We start from the raw sequence: 17,328 nt of genomic DNA, 5'->3' as shown, positions 1-17,328 counted from the left end.
GGATTCTTCTTTCTTTTGCATCTGCCATCTCACTAAAGTCGGAATCTGCTCATTCAGTGGGCTCCTGCATTTCCACCATCTCGATCTACGGAATCGGAATTCTCTCACGTACCAGTTGTGCTATGGGTTGGTTATTTTATACAATATAAGAGGTATTCCCAAGGTTATAAAAGATTACCTTCATCCTACCCCCATCTTGTGTGGGGGGATCATAGTAAAGACATGGAGTTGGTGAATAGGGTATATTTTATCATTCAGGCATGGATGGCCACTCATGGCTTATGTCTGAATGATGATAAAACGGAGTTGATAATCCTGGGCATGCATGCTAACATTAAATAATTAGGCCAGGAATGTTCCTCATTCAATATCGACGGAAATATCATCAAAGTTTCCAAGGAAGTAAAAACCCTTGGTTTCTACCTTGACTCCACCATGTTCTTTGACAAACAAGTAAAATCTCTGGCCTCTACCACTGCCTACACTTGTAAGTTGATAAGAGCTGGCAAACCATTCCTTTCTAACGATAGTTGCATGATCCTGGCCAGAGCCTTAATACTCTCCAGAATTGACTACTGAAATGCCCTTTACAGCGGCGCTAATAAAATCACCATCCAGAGGCTACAAACACTACAAAACAATGCCTTGAGAGCAGCGCTTGGCATAAATAAAAGAGTACATATCTCCTCCATTAGCCGCCAACACAAATGGCTGTCCACTGTCAACAAAATACAGCTAAAAATGATATCACTGACCCACAAAGCCTTAAATAACGCTGCCCCTAGTTACCTCTCAGATAAACTATATAGAAGAACATCTATCAGACCAACTAGAGCTGGTAACCCCAACTGTCTGGTAGTACCTAGATATAGGCTTACTACGATTGGTGGCAACAGCTTTCAGTGAAGGCTGCGAAACTCTGGAACTTACTGCCACAAAATCTGAGAGTAGACCAACCCTACCTACACTTTAGAAAGAACGCTATCAAACACATCATCTCCAATGAACCCTAGTCACCCTATCTTCTAGGCGGTCTCTGCCTTTGGCTCACTCCAACCCCAAGCCATGGCACACTCCCACTATTCCAATATTCCCAGCTGAACAATGCTACATTGTTGGCAATGTTATGTGTAATTTATTCTGTTATTTTGTGATTCAGTGCACTATATTGTAACCTGTACAAATGTGTAACTTTGTAAGCCTTGCATTATCTTATTGCTGCGCCCTGTTACCTATGGGTTTGGTGCGCATTAGAAGTGAGTCAACAAACAAACAAACTTTCCTGAAGTAATAATCGCTGGCAAAGAAGACTCCTGCTCTGAAATCATGGGCATATATATGGGACCAACCCTTATTTTGGGGCAACTGTTCAATAGGTCTCCTCATGTAGCCCCATCTGTAAACTGGTCCAGACAGTGGCTTGGGCTCTTTGTGGAAATGTGACTTCCTTGTCCCCGTATGAATTACACCCCGATGCTCCGGGGGTTACTCTCGTGGGGGTCCAGGCCATATTCGTTAGTCTCACTACCCTTAACAGTTTCTATAGCAGTGGGTGAACTCTCTTTCAGGACCTGTACTCTCCTTCCTCTCATGCTCTGATGTTCCTTTCTCTGGCTCTACATACTCCTCTCCTCTATCTTCGCTCCTATTCCCAATCCACCCACCTTTGCTCCTTCTATTCCCTGCGTCTTCCTCCTCTGTCCCTCGGATGTCTCACGTTGAGTGGAGTGGAACAGTTGGAGTGGGGGGAGTGGTTGGTGGAAGGCGAGTGGTTGGTGGGAGGAAAGTAGTGGTTGGGGTGGAGTGTGGATTGGAGGCAAGTGAAGAGAGAACTGGTTGGGGCATTGGGTTGGAGTATGGTAGGATGGTTGGGGTGAAGTGAGTGGGCTGAGTGGAGTAGCTGGGCGTGTGGTGGAGTGGAATGGAGTGGTTGGGGTGGAGTGGAGCGGTGGTAGAGTGGAGTAGTTGGGAGTGGAGTGGTGGGGGCGAAGTGCTTTGGCGAGTGGAATAGTTGGGGTGTTTTTTATGAACAAAGGATAACAAATGTGTAGAGATATCGCGAGAGTCACCAACTCTCGCGAGATCTCGCTTTGGTGGCGAGGACCGCCCCCGCGCGCTTCGCGCGCATTACGGGAACACCAGAGGACGCGGCAAGACGCGTCCTGCCGGCTCCTCCGAGATTAGGGCCTGTGGGCTCGCACCACGAGACATCTTTGTCCCACAGCCCTGCAACAGTTATTAGGCACGTTTGCCTAGCCTTCAGGTTCTGTATTACTTACATGTTCCTGGCAGATGTACACTGTGCAATAAAAGACATCCAGCCAGTCATCACGCCTCCTGTCATCTGTGCAAGCGTTTACTACATAAATTGGTGACGAGGATCACCACTGCAACCCAAGTGGGAACATGCAAGGAGCGACGCCGCCACCCCCCTTCCTGCAAACTCCAGGTAAACCCGCCATCCCGTGGCCGCAATGGCAACCCCTTTTCACGACGTATGTAGAGGCGCTAGGAGGGGCAGGATTTTCAGCTGCACGGCGTAGGGCTATGTTACTTAATGCCCTAGGAGTGGAAGGACAGCGGGTGTTTGAGAGTCTCACCCCGATCCCGGTGGCAGGGGACAACGATGACGTCTTTAAGGAGGCAGTTAGGAGAATAGTGAAGAGATTTGCCAGTAAAGAGAACACGGTGTTGCACAGAATACGCTTTTACACCCGCAGACAAGAAATATCTGAACCGGTCGACGATTACGTCACCAAGCTGCGAGAACTGGCGGCGCTGTGCAGTTTCGCCAACAATGCTGAGAGCCTCATCTGCGACATGTTGACAGTCCACACTAACAGCAGAAAAGTTCAAGATAAATTCATTATGGAGAAAGAATTACAACTGGAGAAGGCGATCGAAATTGCCAGAGCGGTTGAAGAAACGGCGGGAAGACGAAAAGAACTCATGGGAACCCACAGTTCTGCTGAAATCCAAGCAGTCACATTTCACTCAAAGAAAGAAAGACAGACACCCGACACAAGAGAGGGGAGAGGAGGTAAGAAAGAACCTCTGAAATGCCACAGGTGCACCAGCACGAAACACCTGGCGTTCGATAGGGAGTGCCCAGCTAGAGACAAGGAGTGCTCCATCTGCAAACGCATTGGCCATTTCTTGTTGGTATGTCGGTGGAGGAACAAGAAAGTTACCAGTGTAAACACGGATCACAACAGGGAGCGAGAATCGTCCTCAGAAGATGAGGGGAGACCCACAGTCATTATGGTAAACAGCACAAGGGCAAGAAGAGAAAAGCCCCATTGCACAAACAAAATTGACGGTCGCGAAACAAGAGTTATGGCGGACTCTGGTTCGGACCTCACCATAATACCCTTACGGACATATAAGGAAATGGTGGGAAAAGAAAAGGTCCAAGTTCTCACCACACGACACAAACCCACAGTATTTGGAGGGGCGTCAGTTGAACTACTGGGATATATCAAAGGGAAGGTGGAGTTTAAAGGAAGAGAAACCACCACCAGAGTGTATTTCAGCCACGAAGGCCCAGCGGTGCTGGGATGGGACGACCAAGACAAGCTCAAAATCAAACTGGACCCTAGCACAGAAGACCAGGTACTGTCTGTCTGCGCGAGGAATGGGCCCATTGTCAAGAGTGACTACCCAAAACTTTTCTCGGAGGAGCCGGGTCACATCAAGGGCTTTGTCCATAAAATATTGCTCAAAAAGAATGCCGTCCCAGTCAAACATCGAGTGAGGCCTGTGCCAGCAACCGCAAGAGACACTCTCAGGGATCAATTGGACAAAATGAGAGCAGAGGGTGTCATTGAAGAAGTTGAAGCGTCAGAATGGCTGAGCCCAGTAGTGCTGATAAAGAAACCGAACTCGCAAGAGCTAAGGGTGTGTATAGACCTTCGCAGTTTAAACTTAGAGGTCATCACCGACAACTACCCACTACCGAGCATAAATGAACTCATTTTGTTGATGAAGGAAGCCAAAATTTTCTCAAAACTGGATATGAGAAACACATACCACCAAATACAATTGCATGAAGAGTCAAAACCCCTCACAGCATTCATCACACCTTTTGGCACCTATCAGTTCACCAAGATGCCATTCGGGTTATCGTCGGCAGCGTCAGCGGTTCAACGCATGATGGATGTCTTGTTACGAAAGGTCAAAAATGTCGCATATTTCCAGGACGACATCCTTGTGTACGCAGGGGATGAACAAACGCATGACGCCACATTGAAAACTGTCCTGACCAAGTTGCAAGAAGCAGGGGTGAGGCTACGCCATGAAAAATGCGCATTCAAAGTGAAAGAGGTCGAATACTTGGGGTACAAAATCTCAGAAAAAGGGATCAGTCCCAAACAAAATCTGATGCATGCAATCATAAAAGCACCGGAACCTACCAGCAAAGACGAAGTAAGATCATTTCTTGGACTGGCAGAGTATTACGCAAAATTTATCCCCATGTTCTCTGAAACCTCAGCACCACTCCGTGACCTACACAAAAAAGGTTCGGTATTCTCGTGGCAAGAACCCCAGAAGAAGGTGGTTGAAAGTATAAAACGGCACATCATGGAAGCGCCGTGTTTACAGCCATTTAACCCAGAGTGGGATACAGTCATCACCACGGATGCCAGTGCATATGGACTAGGAGCAGTTCTTACGCAGAAGAAGGGAGACACGGAGCATGTGGTAGCCTTTGCCTCGAAGGCCTTGTCCTCGGCGGAACAGAACTACTCTACCATAGAAAAGGAAATGTTGGCGTGCGCATGGGCAATGGAACATTTTAGAGCATATGTGTGGGGCACGAAATTCAAATTGGTGACAGACCACAAACCCCTCATCCACATGCTCAGCCCGGGAGGTACCAAAGTGTCCACACCCAGACTGACACGCATTGCAGCAAAACTGCAAGAATACACGTTTGAAGTTCAGCACATATCAGGGTGGAAGAATTTGCAGGCTGACTGCATGTCTAGATTGCCAGAAGGTAAAGACAAGGCCACCACGTTTCTACAAGGAGAATGCATAGTGGCATCTATCACCGATATAAAGGCACCTGATTATATGGAACTCAGCGAGAAACATTGGCTGGAAGAGGACAGAAAAGACCCGGCCATGGCGAAAATCCGTGAGTGGATCAAGGAAGGGTGGCCAGGTGAAAAAATGGTGCCAGAAGGTATGAGACCCTATTGGAAGGTGGCCGAAGAGATATCTGAAACGGACGGAATAATAATGAAGACGGACCAGATAATCCCACCGGTAGGCATGAGGAGCACCATTCTATGCAGAGCCCACGCTGGTCACCTGGGAAACACGATGACCCGGCGCAGAGTCCGGAAGGCCTACTGGTGGCCGTCCATGGACCAAGAGATTCGCACCATGATAGAGCGCTGTCATGAGTGCCTCAATAGCGACAAAAGACTGAAACTCAGACAGGCACCCCTAATTCCCACAGAAGTACCAGAAGCGGTGTGGTCAAAAGTGGGCATAGACTTTATAGGACCTCTGGAAGCGATGGCACCAGAACATCGGTACGGCATAGTGCTGGTTGATTACCTATCCAAGCGGGTCGAGGCTGAGTACGTCCCAAACATTACCACAGCGACGGTAATTGAAGTCCTCACGGAAATTTTTCAAAGAGAAGGCCTCCCCAAGGAAGTAGTAACAGACAATGGGGTACAACTGATCTCACGGGACATGGAACAATTCCTAAGAAAGCACAATATAGGCCAAAAGAAGGCGGCCTTGTATCATCCCCAAGCCAATGGGCTTGTTGAAAGGGCCAACAGGTTCATTAAGGGAGCAATCCAACTAGCCACAGCCTCTGGGATGGACCCCCTAAAAACTACCAAGGAGGCCATAGCGGCCCACAGACCCACTCCAAACGGTATAACGCAAATATCCCCGTTTCGAATGTTGAGAGGGAGGAGTGCAGCCTCCACGCTCATACCACCATGGTTATCCAAAGTGAGAGAAGATGAAGCAGTGGACATGTCAGAAGTGGTGTGGAGAATTGAAAACAACAAGGCACGCATGAAAACATGGAGTGACCTAAGAAGAAGAACCAAGCAAGCGTCAGACATTGGAGGGGGAGATTGGGTCAAAATAAGACTACCAAAAAAGGACCAAATCACGGGCTCTCGGTTCAGCAGACCCACCAAAGTGGTCCACAGGGGAACGAACCATGTCCGCACCGAGGACGGGCGCACATGGAATCTGGAAAGAGTAGCCCTATATCAGAAGAGACAAGAAAGAGCAAGAACCCCGGAGAGACCACATGCCGAAGAAGGAATAGACAACGAGCGAAGGGAACAACGGGAGCCCGAGAGAAACGACAAAGAAAGGGAAGAAACAGAGATGGAACCGGGATCGCCCATGCCAGAATCCGAACAGGAGCCACAGGAAGATCGCACTGGAAAGGGGGACCGGCCGAGAAGAGAGCACAGAAGACCGGTGAGATACAGTGACTATGTTATGCAATGAACTTCCTCTTTCCGTACCAAAGGGAGGTGTGTAGAGATATCGCGAGAGTCACCAACTCTCGTGAGATCTCGCTTTGGTGGCGAGGACCGCCCCCGCGCGCTTCGAGCGCATTACGGGAGCACCAGAGGACGCGGCAAGACGCGTCCTGCCGGCTCCTCCGAGATTAGGGCCTGTGGACTCGCACCACGAGACATCTTTGTCCCACAGCCCTGCAACAGTTATTATGCACGTTTGCCTAGCCTTCAGGTTCTGTATTACTTACATGTTCCTGGCAGATGTCCACTGTGCAATAAAAGACATCCAGCCAGTCATCAGGCCTCCTGTCATCTGTGCAAGCGTTTACTACAAAATGGTGCAGTTTTTAAGCAAGCTTATTATACTATTACTATATTTTTGACAATATTGTCCACTATTAAACAAAGCATTACTAATTTTGGGTGATATGAGGCGCCCTCCTACAAAAATATAAATCATACAACATTTGCAAAACGTTACCTTTGGCAAACACAATAACACATCATCGTCATCTTTTATGCAAATATAAAGCAAGCAACGGTGGCTTTCATTTGCCCAAAGCATAATACTGCATGTTTTAAAAATCAATGTTCATGAAAACATATCGTCTCACTTTAATTGTCAGCTCGGAAGCAAACGTAGTTATGTCTCAATTCAATATTATGTGTTGCTTCCTTTTTACGTTTTTTTTTTAATCGAATAACCAAATTTTGTGTGCATTATATTTGGATGACTCATTTCAGAATGCTCGTTTATTCTAGGAATCTACATTAGCAATACCCAGTGCTCATCATTGCTTCTGTTTCCGGGTCAGGTGAGATGAAAGCAATGTCGAATCCGAAGGACTGAAACAAAACAGGTTGGCAGCCGTTTTTCTGCACCTCCCCTTTGTTTCCGGGTGGACCGGCATGAACGGCGAATAGGACTCCTCTGAGCAGCGGGTGCGGCTCTGTCAGAGGTGGTTCTGCGCTCTGGGCAGCGCATCGGCCCTGCAGTGTAGAGCGGTGGCTGCAGCATGCTGGAGGGACTGATCCGCCTCCGGCCGGCGCTGCTGCTGTTGCTGCTGAGCTACTGCTGGGGGCCCGGGCATTGCAGGGGTTCGGAGGACGAGGGGCGAGTGGCACCATTATCACAGCTGCGCTCGCAGGTCTCCAGCGTGGAGGAGCTGCTGGAGGAGTTCCGACAACAACTGCAACAGCAGTCGGAGCCTCTGAGCCCGGTGGATGCGCACAACCAGCAGGGGGAGTCTCTCAGGACCGGGGTTACACAGGCGGTGCATTATTTGCAACAAGAGGCCCCCGAGGATGCAAACCTGGCGCGGCGCATGCACGGGGAGGGACGGGACTCAGGAGATTTGGGGCAGATGCACCCCATGCACCTTGGGGCAGAAAGCCACCTGCAGGTCCCGGGAGATGAGCAGGGCCTGCGTCATCTGCAGCAAATGCAAGAGGAAGGCAGGCAGCAACTGGGCGAGGACGGCTGCGAGGGCCGCTTCAGCACCTTGCAGGGCTACATCATCCGCACCAAGGACTCTCTGGGGGCCGGGGCCACCTTTCTGACTGCTCCCGGAGGCGTGTCGAGCTGGCACCAGTGCCTGGGGGCATGTTGTGAAGAGCCTCGCTGCTCCGTGGCGGTGGTGGAGCTGTCCACGTCTCCCAGCCGCCAGAGTGCGCCGGCACTGAGCTGTTACCTCTTCGACTGCATATACAAGGGCGGCAGCGTCTGCACCTTCTCTGAACACCTCGGCTACAGCAGCTTTACTAGTTTACGAGTCAACGCCAGTGCCCACCGTCTGGGGGAGCCCGCCAGAAGCTCAAAACGGAAGCTGCCACTGACTACTGAGCAGGAGGGTAAGAGCTAAGGGCAACCACCAGCACACACTACTCCTGTCTTTGATGGGTGATCAAGTCTCGTTGGGAGTTTGTGAGCTGTGGAGCAGGATGTCCACTGTGGCTGTTTTGGGCCCTGTAAATATACAACATATTACCACATCGTCAGCCCCTCCCCCCGGGATTCCCCTTACATCATTACTGAGGCATTTGTGTGTTCTTGGCAATAAAAGGCTGTGGATTTGATTGCACGATACATATATTGTAAACATGCCTTATATGTAATTTTATTGAAAAAACCCCATCATGAATAAAACAATAGCCTCATTGCTGTATATACTTTTGGGCACATGGTCCAGGGTGTGACCTCCTGGGCCGTGCCGCCTCACCTGTTTTGGGTTTCCCTCAAAAGTCATGTTTTTATCTGCATTCTCTTGTGGCCAATGTAGTTAAGATCTCAGTATGGACGTTTTCCATCCCTTCGTTTGACAAGTGCATCCCATCCTTGTGAAACAAGTCTGGGTCTGCCATTGAGATTGCGGGGTGTCTAATGAATTTGTTGCCTCTGCTTTTGCAGAATATTTCCATCCCCTTGTTTAGTTTCTTTATGTCTATTTCCTGGGAAGCATTTCAGAGCAAAATATTTAGGTATGCCTCCAATTGTGTGCTATACCTGCATATATTGCTGAGTAATTGTCTCCTCCCTCTTTCTACCAAGTCGTTGCCCCGCAGGTGAATGATTAGGAACTCGGGGTTGGGGGGGGGGGGGGCGGTCGCTGAATGCCACCAACTCAGCCAATTTGTCAAGGATCTCGTCCCACTTCCTGCCCCTGGTGCCCCACCAGGATGTGATGGTTTTTCTGAAAGGTGGTTTTAACTTTGTTTCCTCTGACCATCTCCCTGTTCTGAAAATAAACAAATGGTCCACGACCCATGCCGACTTGAGGGGCTGTTCCTGATCTGTTTAAAGAAATGTTTTATTTTAGCTGTGCCCCTACGTAACTTCTGTAGCAGTCAGACACCCAACCTCCAATCTGTTTGTCTTTCCAGGCTCCAAGCCCCCTGATAATGGGAGGTCGCCGCTCCTATCCTAAAGGAGTGAGTCCCAAATGCTGTGCTGTCCCACCCTGATTTTGTTATGGTTCTTTTGAGTATTGCTTGGAACTGGAAGCGGCTGGTATTAGGAACTGCCCACTGAGTAGGGGGCGTATAGCAAGCTACTGTTTTGTAATACACACTGGGCAATTTCTCATATACTCTATGCAATAGAAGTTTATCGTTCTTTATTTTATTGTTTCTAAGGTCTTGCGATTTTCCCTTACTCTTGTCTCCAAAATGCCCAGCCCATCATTTGCTTTCTTGCTAGATGCTACCAATTCACTTACTCTCAAAGCTCCAAAAAATGCTACTGCGAAAGCTGCTTTGAAGAGTTGTAACTCATAATTACTTGAGCACGTCTTCTCCAAATTTTTGAGCATTATTGTAAGTTTCTCAAAGTTAAGCGGCCGTCTCTTGCCTTTGTGATGCCCTTATATTCCCCCCCAGCCTTTGAACGCATAATTGATTAGTGCGCTATGTGTGGGGTCCACCCCACTGTAGTTTTGCGGTGCCCTCTTGCCTAATTCCTTCTTTTTCTGTGTATAGGCCCACTCTATAAATGTGTTGACCTCTTTAGTGGTTATCCGATTTATGTGTGCTACTTTTGTAACTTCTAGTACTGTTGACAAACACTTATAATGTCTTGTTGTGCTGTTCGCCAGTGCCTTACTGGCAAGTTCCATCAGAACCCCTGATGCGGGTTCCTGTGTTCTGTTACTGGAAATGCCTGGGCTGGCACGCGTTCTTGAGGTGCGTGTTATTTCCGATGCACTGCTCCTGCCTTCTGGCATTGGCCCAGTGTTTGTTACTTTTCTGCCAAGGTGTCCCACTATTCTTCTGGGATTTTTGTCATACTTGGGTTAGCGTCTGGCCTGAGGTTGTCAGCTACATCACTGTTTGCGCCTGCGATTGTGTTTTGCTTTCAATTCCATATTGTTTTCCAATGGTATTGACGTTATAGCCCTGAGTATTTTCAAGACCTAATGGCATGATGTTGTTCTCCTATTAATGATGCTTACTAGTGCCATATTGTTGGACCATACTAATAATTCTGTTTTGGGCATTTTGTTAGCCCATAATTTCAATGCTAACCATTTTGGTTGGCTTCCAGTAATGGTATGTTTTTGGTCAAGCCTCTCGTGTAGTGGCTCTGGCCAAGAACCAGCAGACCATTCTTTTTTCTAAAATAGCTCCAAAACCTCTGCTGCCTGCTGCATCTGTATACACTAGTCTTTTTGTTTTTGTGTTTAATGGCTTTCGCCATATGATTTTTCAGTGAAAATTTTTTCAAGAATTGTTCCCACATGTCTAAGTCTTTTGCCACTTCTTTGTCTAGCTAGCCTTACGTGTACATGCCTCTTATTTTGAGTTCAAAGCTCCTGGAAAAAACCTTGCCCTGTGTTATGACCCTGGCTGTGAAATTGAGGCTTCCTCACAAAGCTTGTATTTCTCTAACAGTTCCTTGTTTTTGTCTTCGACCTTTTGATGTCTTTCATCAGATCGCCCCTTTTTCTTACTGGGATCTTGCATTCCCCTGCCACTGTGTTTAGCTCTATCCCTAGAAGGATTTATGGTCTTTGCATCGAAATTGAAATGCATCGTAAGAAATCCATCGCAACTAGATTAATCGAAATGCTATCTTTTGCATTAAAAGTACATATTCATCGAAACTTGTCCATCGAATATAGGAATGGACAAGTTTCTGTGGATATGTACTTTTAAATGTAAAAGATAGCATTTTGATGCATTCTTTTTTTAACGTTAAAACGTTAACATGGGGCTGTCCAGTGCTGAAATTTCAGCACTGGACAGCCCCATGTAATGTTTTCATGTTTATTGTATATTAGGGGGTCCCCCCAACCCCTATGCAAACCCCCCTAACCCTAAATATAAACCTTACTCTAACCCCAACCCCAAATCTAACCCTAACCCTAATTATCCATCGAAATTCATTCAATGAATATGCTTTTCGATGGAAAAGCAATTCAATTAATACATTTCGATGGATAGGCATTTGATGGATAGGAATAAGATGGAAATACCAGATACCCCTGGAAAGATTAGAATTGTGGTTGGTTCGTTGTTTTTTCTTTCGCTAGAGGGATTCCCCATTCCTCTGCTATTTTGATTCATTTTGTCTGAGCCTGTTTGCACTCACTTGTCCTCTGTGGACTTATTATTAAAACAAAAAAAACCGTCCAAATAATGTACTTACTATTCGTGTATTTGGACTTAATCATAGAAATGCCCACTCAAAAAAGGAGCTAAACCTTTCGAATAATGTGCAAGATATTGCACATCCCATTGGGGGGCATCTGTCAGCGTATAACTGGTTTTCAAATTGAAAACATAGCCATGGCTCTGATGCGGGGTGTACCAGGAGGATCTATTTTGGCTAGGAGTGTGTTTTCCCTGCATCCTCTAATGATTTGGAGTGCTTCCTGGAAGCCGGTGTATGTTACTGCTGTTTCTTTTTCTGGAATGCCATCATTTACTGATTTGCCAGGTGGGTATGATAGGTGGTGGATCATCCTATATTGTCCCTGTTCTTTTTTGGTGACCAAAACTTGCATTGAGCATATGTATTTGTTGAAAGGGAGTGAGTAGCAGAGATGGCCTACCCTGCCTAGCTCGATTTCTTTCTGTATTTTAGCCTTTATTCATCTGGGATTTTCTTTTGCCGATTGTAGGTCCTTGGGTGTTTGTGTGGAGGTGGGCCCTGTGGAGCTGGGCCCTCTATATGGTATCTTGAAATCTTCCAAGAACCCTTCCTTCAACATTATGCTAGTTTGTTTGTCTGGATAAATGTGGATATTTAGAGTAGGTCACACTCAATATTTTTTGTTGTCGGGCGGAACGTGTCATGATAGAGCGGAAACCATGTAGAAAACAAGTAATGAAAAACGAACTACACCAATCTCCTGTTTTTCAAACCAGTACACACCATCTTTGACTCACATTTTTTGTTGTATTAAACAAACTATGTGACCATACATCGCCCAGATTTAGAAAAATAATAATATATTTATTTGTCTTTTACAATTAATTCAATAAATAAGGAACACACAAAAACTTTTTTTCTTTTTTCTCGGGTTATCTCATTACTGGTTTTCTTGATTTGCCATCAAATTGAAAAACTATTATACCATTTTTAAAACGGACAATAATTCCCCACTTTTTATACCAAATAGTCTTTGTTCAGAGAAATAGTAGCATTTCGTCTGAATGATATGTTGACGCGTTTCAGCCTATATTTTGCAGAATGAACCCCATCTTGAAGAGGGTTCTTCAATGTTGTTTTAAAGGCCTACTTCAGGACAAGTGATGAGTTGGATTTTTTGTAACTAAATGGTCTTCTAACCCTTATTTCATTGTGTATCTATAAAAATAAAAACAATAAAACTAAATCAATGGGCTGGTTAAACTAATATGTCAGATGACATAGATCAAGGTCTCTGCCTGAGGGACAGTGAAGTGGGTGAAAAGGGGTGACCGGGTGGTGGGGTGCTTTCACCCTCCTTCCCATTTTGTGTCCCGGTGGGAGGTGGGGTTGGGGGCATATCCCCTAGCTTAAGGGCATGTGCCCTTTAGCTACATGTGGTGCTTTCATTCCGTGACTCCGGACATTCGCTGAGGAACCGCTAGCCCCATGGTACATAACATCTGTTTGTACTTATCCTATCACAGTAAATATGTGAAGCATCACTCAGAAACTTGTTTTGTGTTTGCAATAAAAAGGTTGTGGCTTTTTATTATACATCATACATAGTACTAATAAACATAACCGAGTATTATGGATGTTCCCAAACTAGCAGGTGTGCAATGTCTTCTTAGTTCTGTACTTTTGGGCACTTGGGCCAGGAACTGGAAGTTGCCCTTCCTTGCTCACAGGGTGCCCCCAGTGTGAGCTCCCAGGTCTGTGTATTTGGGACCTGTAAATTGGCTTGTTTAGCACTCCTTTGCCTAGCAGTTTCCTTCTAGGCCCATGCTGCCACACCTGAGTGGGTTCCCGGCCACTCAGGTTCCCTCAAAAGACCCTTGCTCTACTTACACTCCTTTGCTGCTAACGCGTTCAGGATCCCTGTGTGAAATAGCTCCATCCCTTTCACTGACAGGTGGTTTCCATCTCTGTGAAATAGGTCCAGGTCAGAAAAAAACTCTACTCCTGTGCCTGATGATCTTTAGGCCGTTACTTATGCAAACGTTTTCTACGTTTTTGTTCAGTTTGTTCCTAGCTATGTTAATAGCTCTGTTTGAGAAGGCACATTTGCTTATGGGCAATATTTCTAACTACATATCTCAGTTTCTTTCCAGTTTCTTGCTATCCCTGTTAGGGATTCACCACTTTCCTGTGTTAGCGGTTTTCCCAGATGTAATACTAGGTATTCTGTGGGGTCTCTGAATCCTACCAGGTCTGATACTCTCTCATGTACGTCATCCCATTTCATGCCCCTGGAACCCCACCAGGAGGTGATGGTGTTTCTAAAGGGTAGTTTGTCTCTGGTTTCCTCGGTCCACCTTCCTGTCCTAACCACAATGGAGTCCCCCACGACCCAGGCAGCCTTGTAGGGTGCTCCTTCATCTGCAGAGAGAGATTTGTTAAATTGGCTCTGACCTTGTGTATCTTATGAAATGCCCTGATGTCCAGCCCCTATTTTCTTGACCCTCTGTGGCCCTATGCTCCCACTCCATGCAGATGTTGCTGCACCCATTCTGAAGGAGTGGGTTTACTATTCTTCGCTGTCCCAGCCAGCCTTGGCGATAGGTTTTTTGAGGACGGCCTGGAACTGAAACCGGCTGATGGCCTTGCCATCCCTGTGTATTAAGAACTGGCCTGTGATGCATATTAGGCAGTTTTCCTTATCTTCAATGCAGTATAGGTTGATCCACCTACCTTCTCCTGTTTTTTTTTGTCTTTTTTTATTCTCAATCGTCATTCAGTCCAGCCTCATGCACATGTCAATCATGGCTAAAACATCAAAGGCCCTTGTATTAGATGCTATTAATTTGCTGGCGCTGCAGGCCCCAAAGTAAGCCAGCACAAAGGCAGCCCTGACTAGTTTCGTTTTATATATCTGTGAACATATTTCCCCCCAAGGTTTAACATTATTGTTTTACATTTTTCATAATTCAGGGTGTGTCTTTCGCTGGCACTTTGAGTTTATCCACCCCTTGCAAGCATAATCTATCAGTGCGCTGTGGGTTGGGTCTCCGAAACCCCCGCCCCTCAGCCAAATTTTACAAAGAATGTTATAGCTGGCAGGTGCATCTTAGTTCATGCTTTCTTTTTGTTCTGGCCATAAGCCCATGTTACAAATGTGTTAACCTCATTTGCATGTGTGTCTTGAGTGTGTGAGACATTTGTTATCTCTTTTACTGTAGCCAGGCACTTACTGTATCCTTTGGCTGTTTTCTCCGCCACCACCTGTTGGCTAGCTCCATCAAGACCCTTGGGGGGGGCGGGCGGGAGACTCGGGCTGTCTGACAGGGCGTGAGCTTCTTTTGGCACCCTTCTGAGGTGCGTTTGCCTGCTGATTTCTCCTTCTGGCCCTGGCCGGTCAGCATTGACCAATCAGCTTATTTTAGCAGTTCCCTGTCGGAACCGCCCAAACCTCTTTTGGCAATCTTGTCATCATCTGGTCAGAGACGTCGGAATTTGTCCCACTGTAGGCGAGATAAAGCATCAGCGACACAATTCTCTGCTCCCGCAATGTGTTTTGCCTTTATTTTAGCAACCATTGACATGACGTTGTTCTTTTGTTGATGATGCTAACTACCGCCATATTTTCCAACCAGACTACCAGTTCTTTATTGCAAAAATCTGCGACCCATAGCTTTAGGGCAAACCATGCAGGGAAGATTTCCAGGAGCGTTATGTTCCTGGCCAACCTGTGATTGTGCCATGCATTAAGCCAAGGACCCGCAAACAAACTTTTTTTTCAAAATTGCACCAAAATCTTTGTTATCCGCAGCGTCGGTTAATATTGCTCTTTTAACTTCCGAGTTTAATGGCCTCCGCCATATGACTGCCCCATTGAAATTTTTCAAAAAGTTTTCCCATGTGGTTAAATCCTTTCTGACCTCTTCCCCTAAACCTATGTCTAAGTTGGTTTTTCTAAACCTTAGTCTTAAGCTCTGAGCTTCTGGAAGAGAACTTTCTTTGAGGTATAACCAGTGCTCCAGATAAGATTTTGAGGTGGGAGTATTTTACGCTTCATTTTTCAAATTAGAGAGTAAATGCAATTTCAAGAGAGTAAAAATTAGTTTTCTCCTCTGCATGAGAGTAAAACTTATCCAACACATACACCCAATGCATACGTAAAATGAGACCCATAGACCAAAAGCGTTGTACATCAAAGTTGTCTGGCTTGTGCAGAGCCCTTCACTCCACATGGAAATGGCACATCCCGTCTGGGCACATAATAACAGCTCATCACTCCTGATAATGGCATATATCCTCCCTGAACATGCTAGAGACGCATCTCCTCTTGACACATACTAACGAGTATGCCGCATACTCTGTGCACATGGTAAAGGCACATCTACTTTCAGCATTTTCAGAGATTGTGCTGTTAGCATTTGAAGAGCAAATTTGTGTCATATGCATGTGTAAATTGCACCTTTACACTGTGCACGTGCTAACAGCACATCTCTATGCATATGCTAATGGCAGACATTGTTTTCACATATTGATAGAACATGTTCTGTTTAGCAAGCCTGATATTTGTACACGTTGACCGGACATATCTCTATCACGCAATTGCAAAGTTGAGCCTGGCAACCAGAGACTGTCATTCTTGGACTCTCCCTTTTTTCTTTGTTTTAAGCACTTGATTGCCTCAAGTAGGTCTTCTATTTTTTTTTCTTTTGAAAACCTGCATTCTCCTAGGTTGGTGTCTATTTCTACTCTGAAATGCTGTGACATTGGCAGGGCCTGCTGTCTTCTCGTGGGCTAGAGTGATGCCCCCATCTTCTGCCGAATTCATGTATTTTCTAGCACCGGCTTGCCGGCATCCAAGCCCTAGGGCCCAATGAATGAGGACTCAGCACACTGGAAGCCTTAGGCATGCATTTTTGATAAACCCATTGTAGCACAAATAACTTTTTCAAAAGAGGGTGCAGGAATTGCGCGCCACCGGGCTCTGCCAGGGCCCTCAGGGCTGTCAAATAAAGTGATATGCCTATTAAAAAACCGACATTGTGACTTTTAGAGTGTTGTGAATGGATACCCCTACGTTTTACTTCATGAGTGTCCCTGTTGGTCACCCCTTGCGTTGTATGGGATTTCGTAACCCATCGTATGTACTGGATATACATATGGTAATGTGGGTGTGGGCCTTGCTCTATGACAGCTGGGGATCCTTTTTTTTCCTTTTTCTTATTTAGTCTAATGGAAACAACTACCCAATGCATTAACAAACCTCAGCTAAGGCTTTTTATCACCCTTTGGCTCCCTTCCTCAGCCCATTGTGTCAGGCTCTGCTAGGCGAACGTGCCGTCAGGCGATTGGCGTGCGCTGCTCTTAGTGGGGACTCCCACTACGCCCCACTAAGGGGGGGGACTGACTGGGTGGCACCTACCCAGCGAGAGGCGGGCGGAAGCTAGAGAGGCGCTATCCAAGGCACCAGGGGCACAGGTTGCGCCCTCTTTGGTCCTGCCGCCCCAACTTGGAGGAAGAAGTTAATCCCGCTGATCCAGTTCGAGGAAGCAGTTTGGTTGAAGCGAGAACATCAGGGTCTGTGGAGGTACATGATCAAAGTTTGGGATCACGTCAAAGGGGTCGGTGCACCGAGAAGTTTTGAGGCCAGGCTGGAGAGCGCAAAAAGATTGCCATATTTGAGCCAGAAAGCCTGTGCCTCGAGTTGGTGGACAACGCACAGATAGAAGAAGG

At 46.6% G+C, this 17,328-nt stretch overlaps 1 protein-coding gene across 2 annotated transcripts in view; it reads left to right on the top strand.

Annotated features, from left to right (window-relative positions):
* Positions 1–7,322: 7,322 nt before the first annotated feature.
* Positions 7,323–17,328, top strand: part of LRP11 (LDL receptor related protein 11) — a 558,518-nt gene continuing 548,512 nt past the window's right edge. Inside the window, exon 1 of one of the 2 annotated variants that reach the window (XM_069608122.1) lies at positions 7,323–8,360. In XM_069608122.1, coding sequence (XP_069464223.1) covers positions 7,526–8,360 — 835 coding nt within the window. In that variant the 5' untranslated portion in view covers positions 7,323–7,525. The remainder of the gene's footprint in view (positions 8,361–17,328) is intronic. The other variant, XM_069608123.1, reaches the window with a different exon arrangement.

The sequence above is a fragment of the Ambystoma mexicanum genome, chromosome 4q (assembly GCF_040938575.1).
Source record: "Ambystoma mexicanum isolate Mex_15411 chromosome 4q, UKY_AmexF1_1, whole genome shotgun sequence".
Lineage (NCBI taxonomy): Eukaryota > Metazoa > Chordata > Amphibia > Caudata > Ambystomatidae > Ambystoma > Ambystoma mexicanum.
The sequence above is the reverse complement of the archived record's forward strand: the minus strand, read 5'-3'. Positions and strand labels throughout refer to the sequence as shown.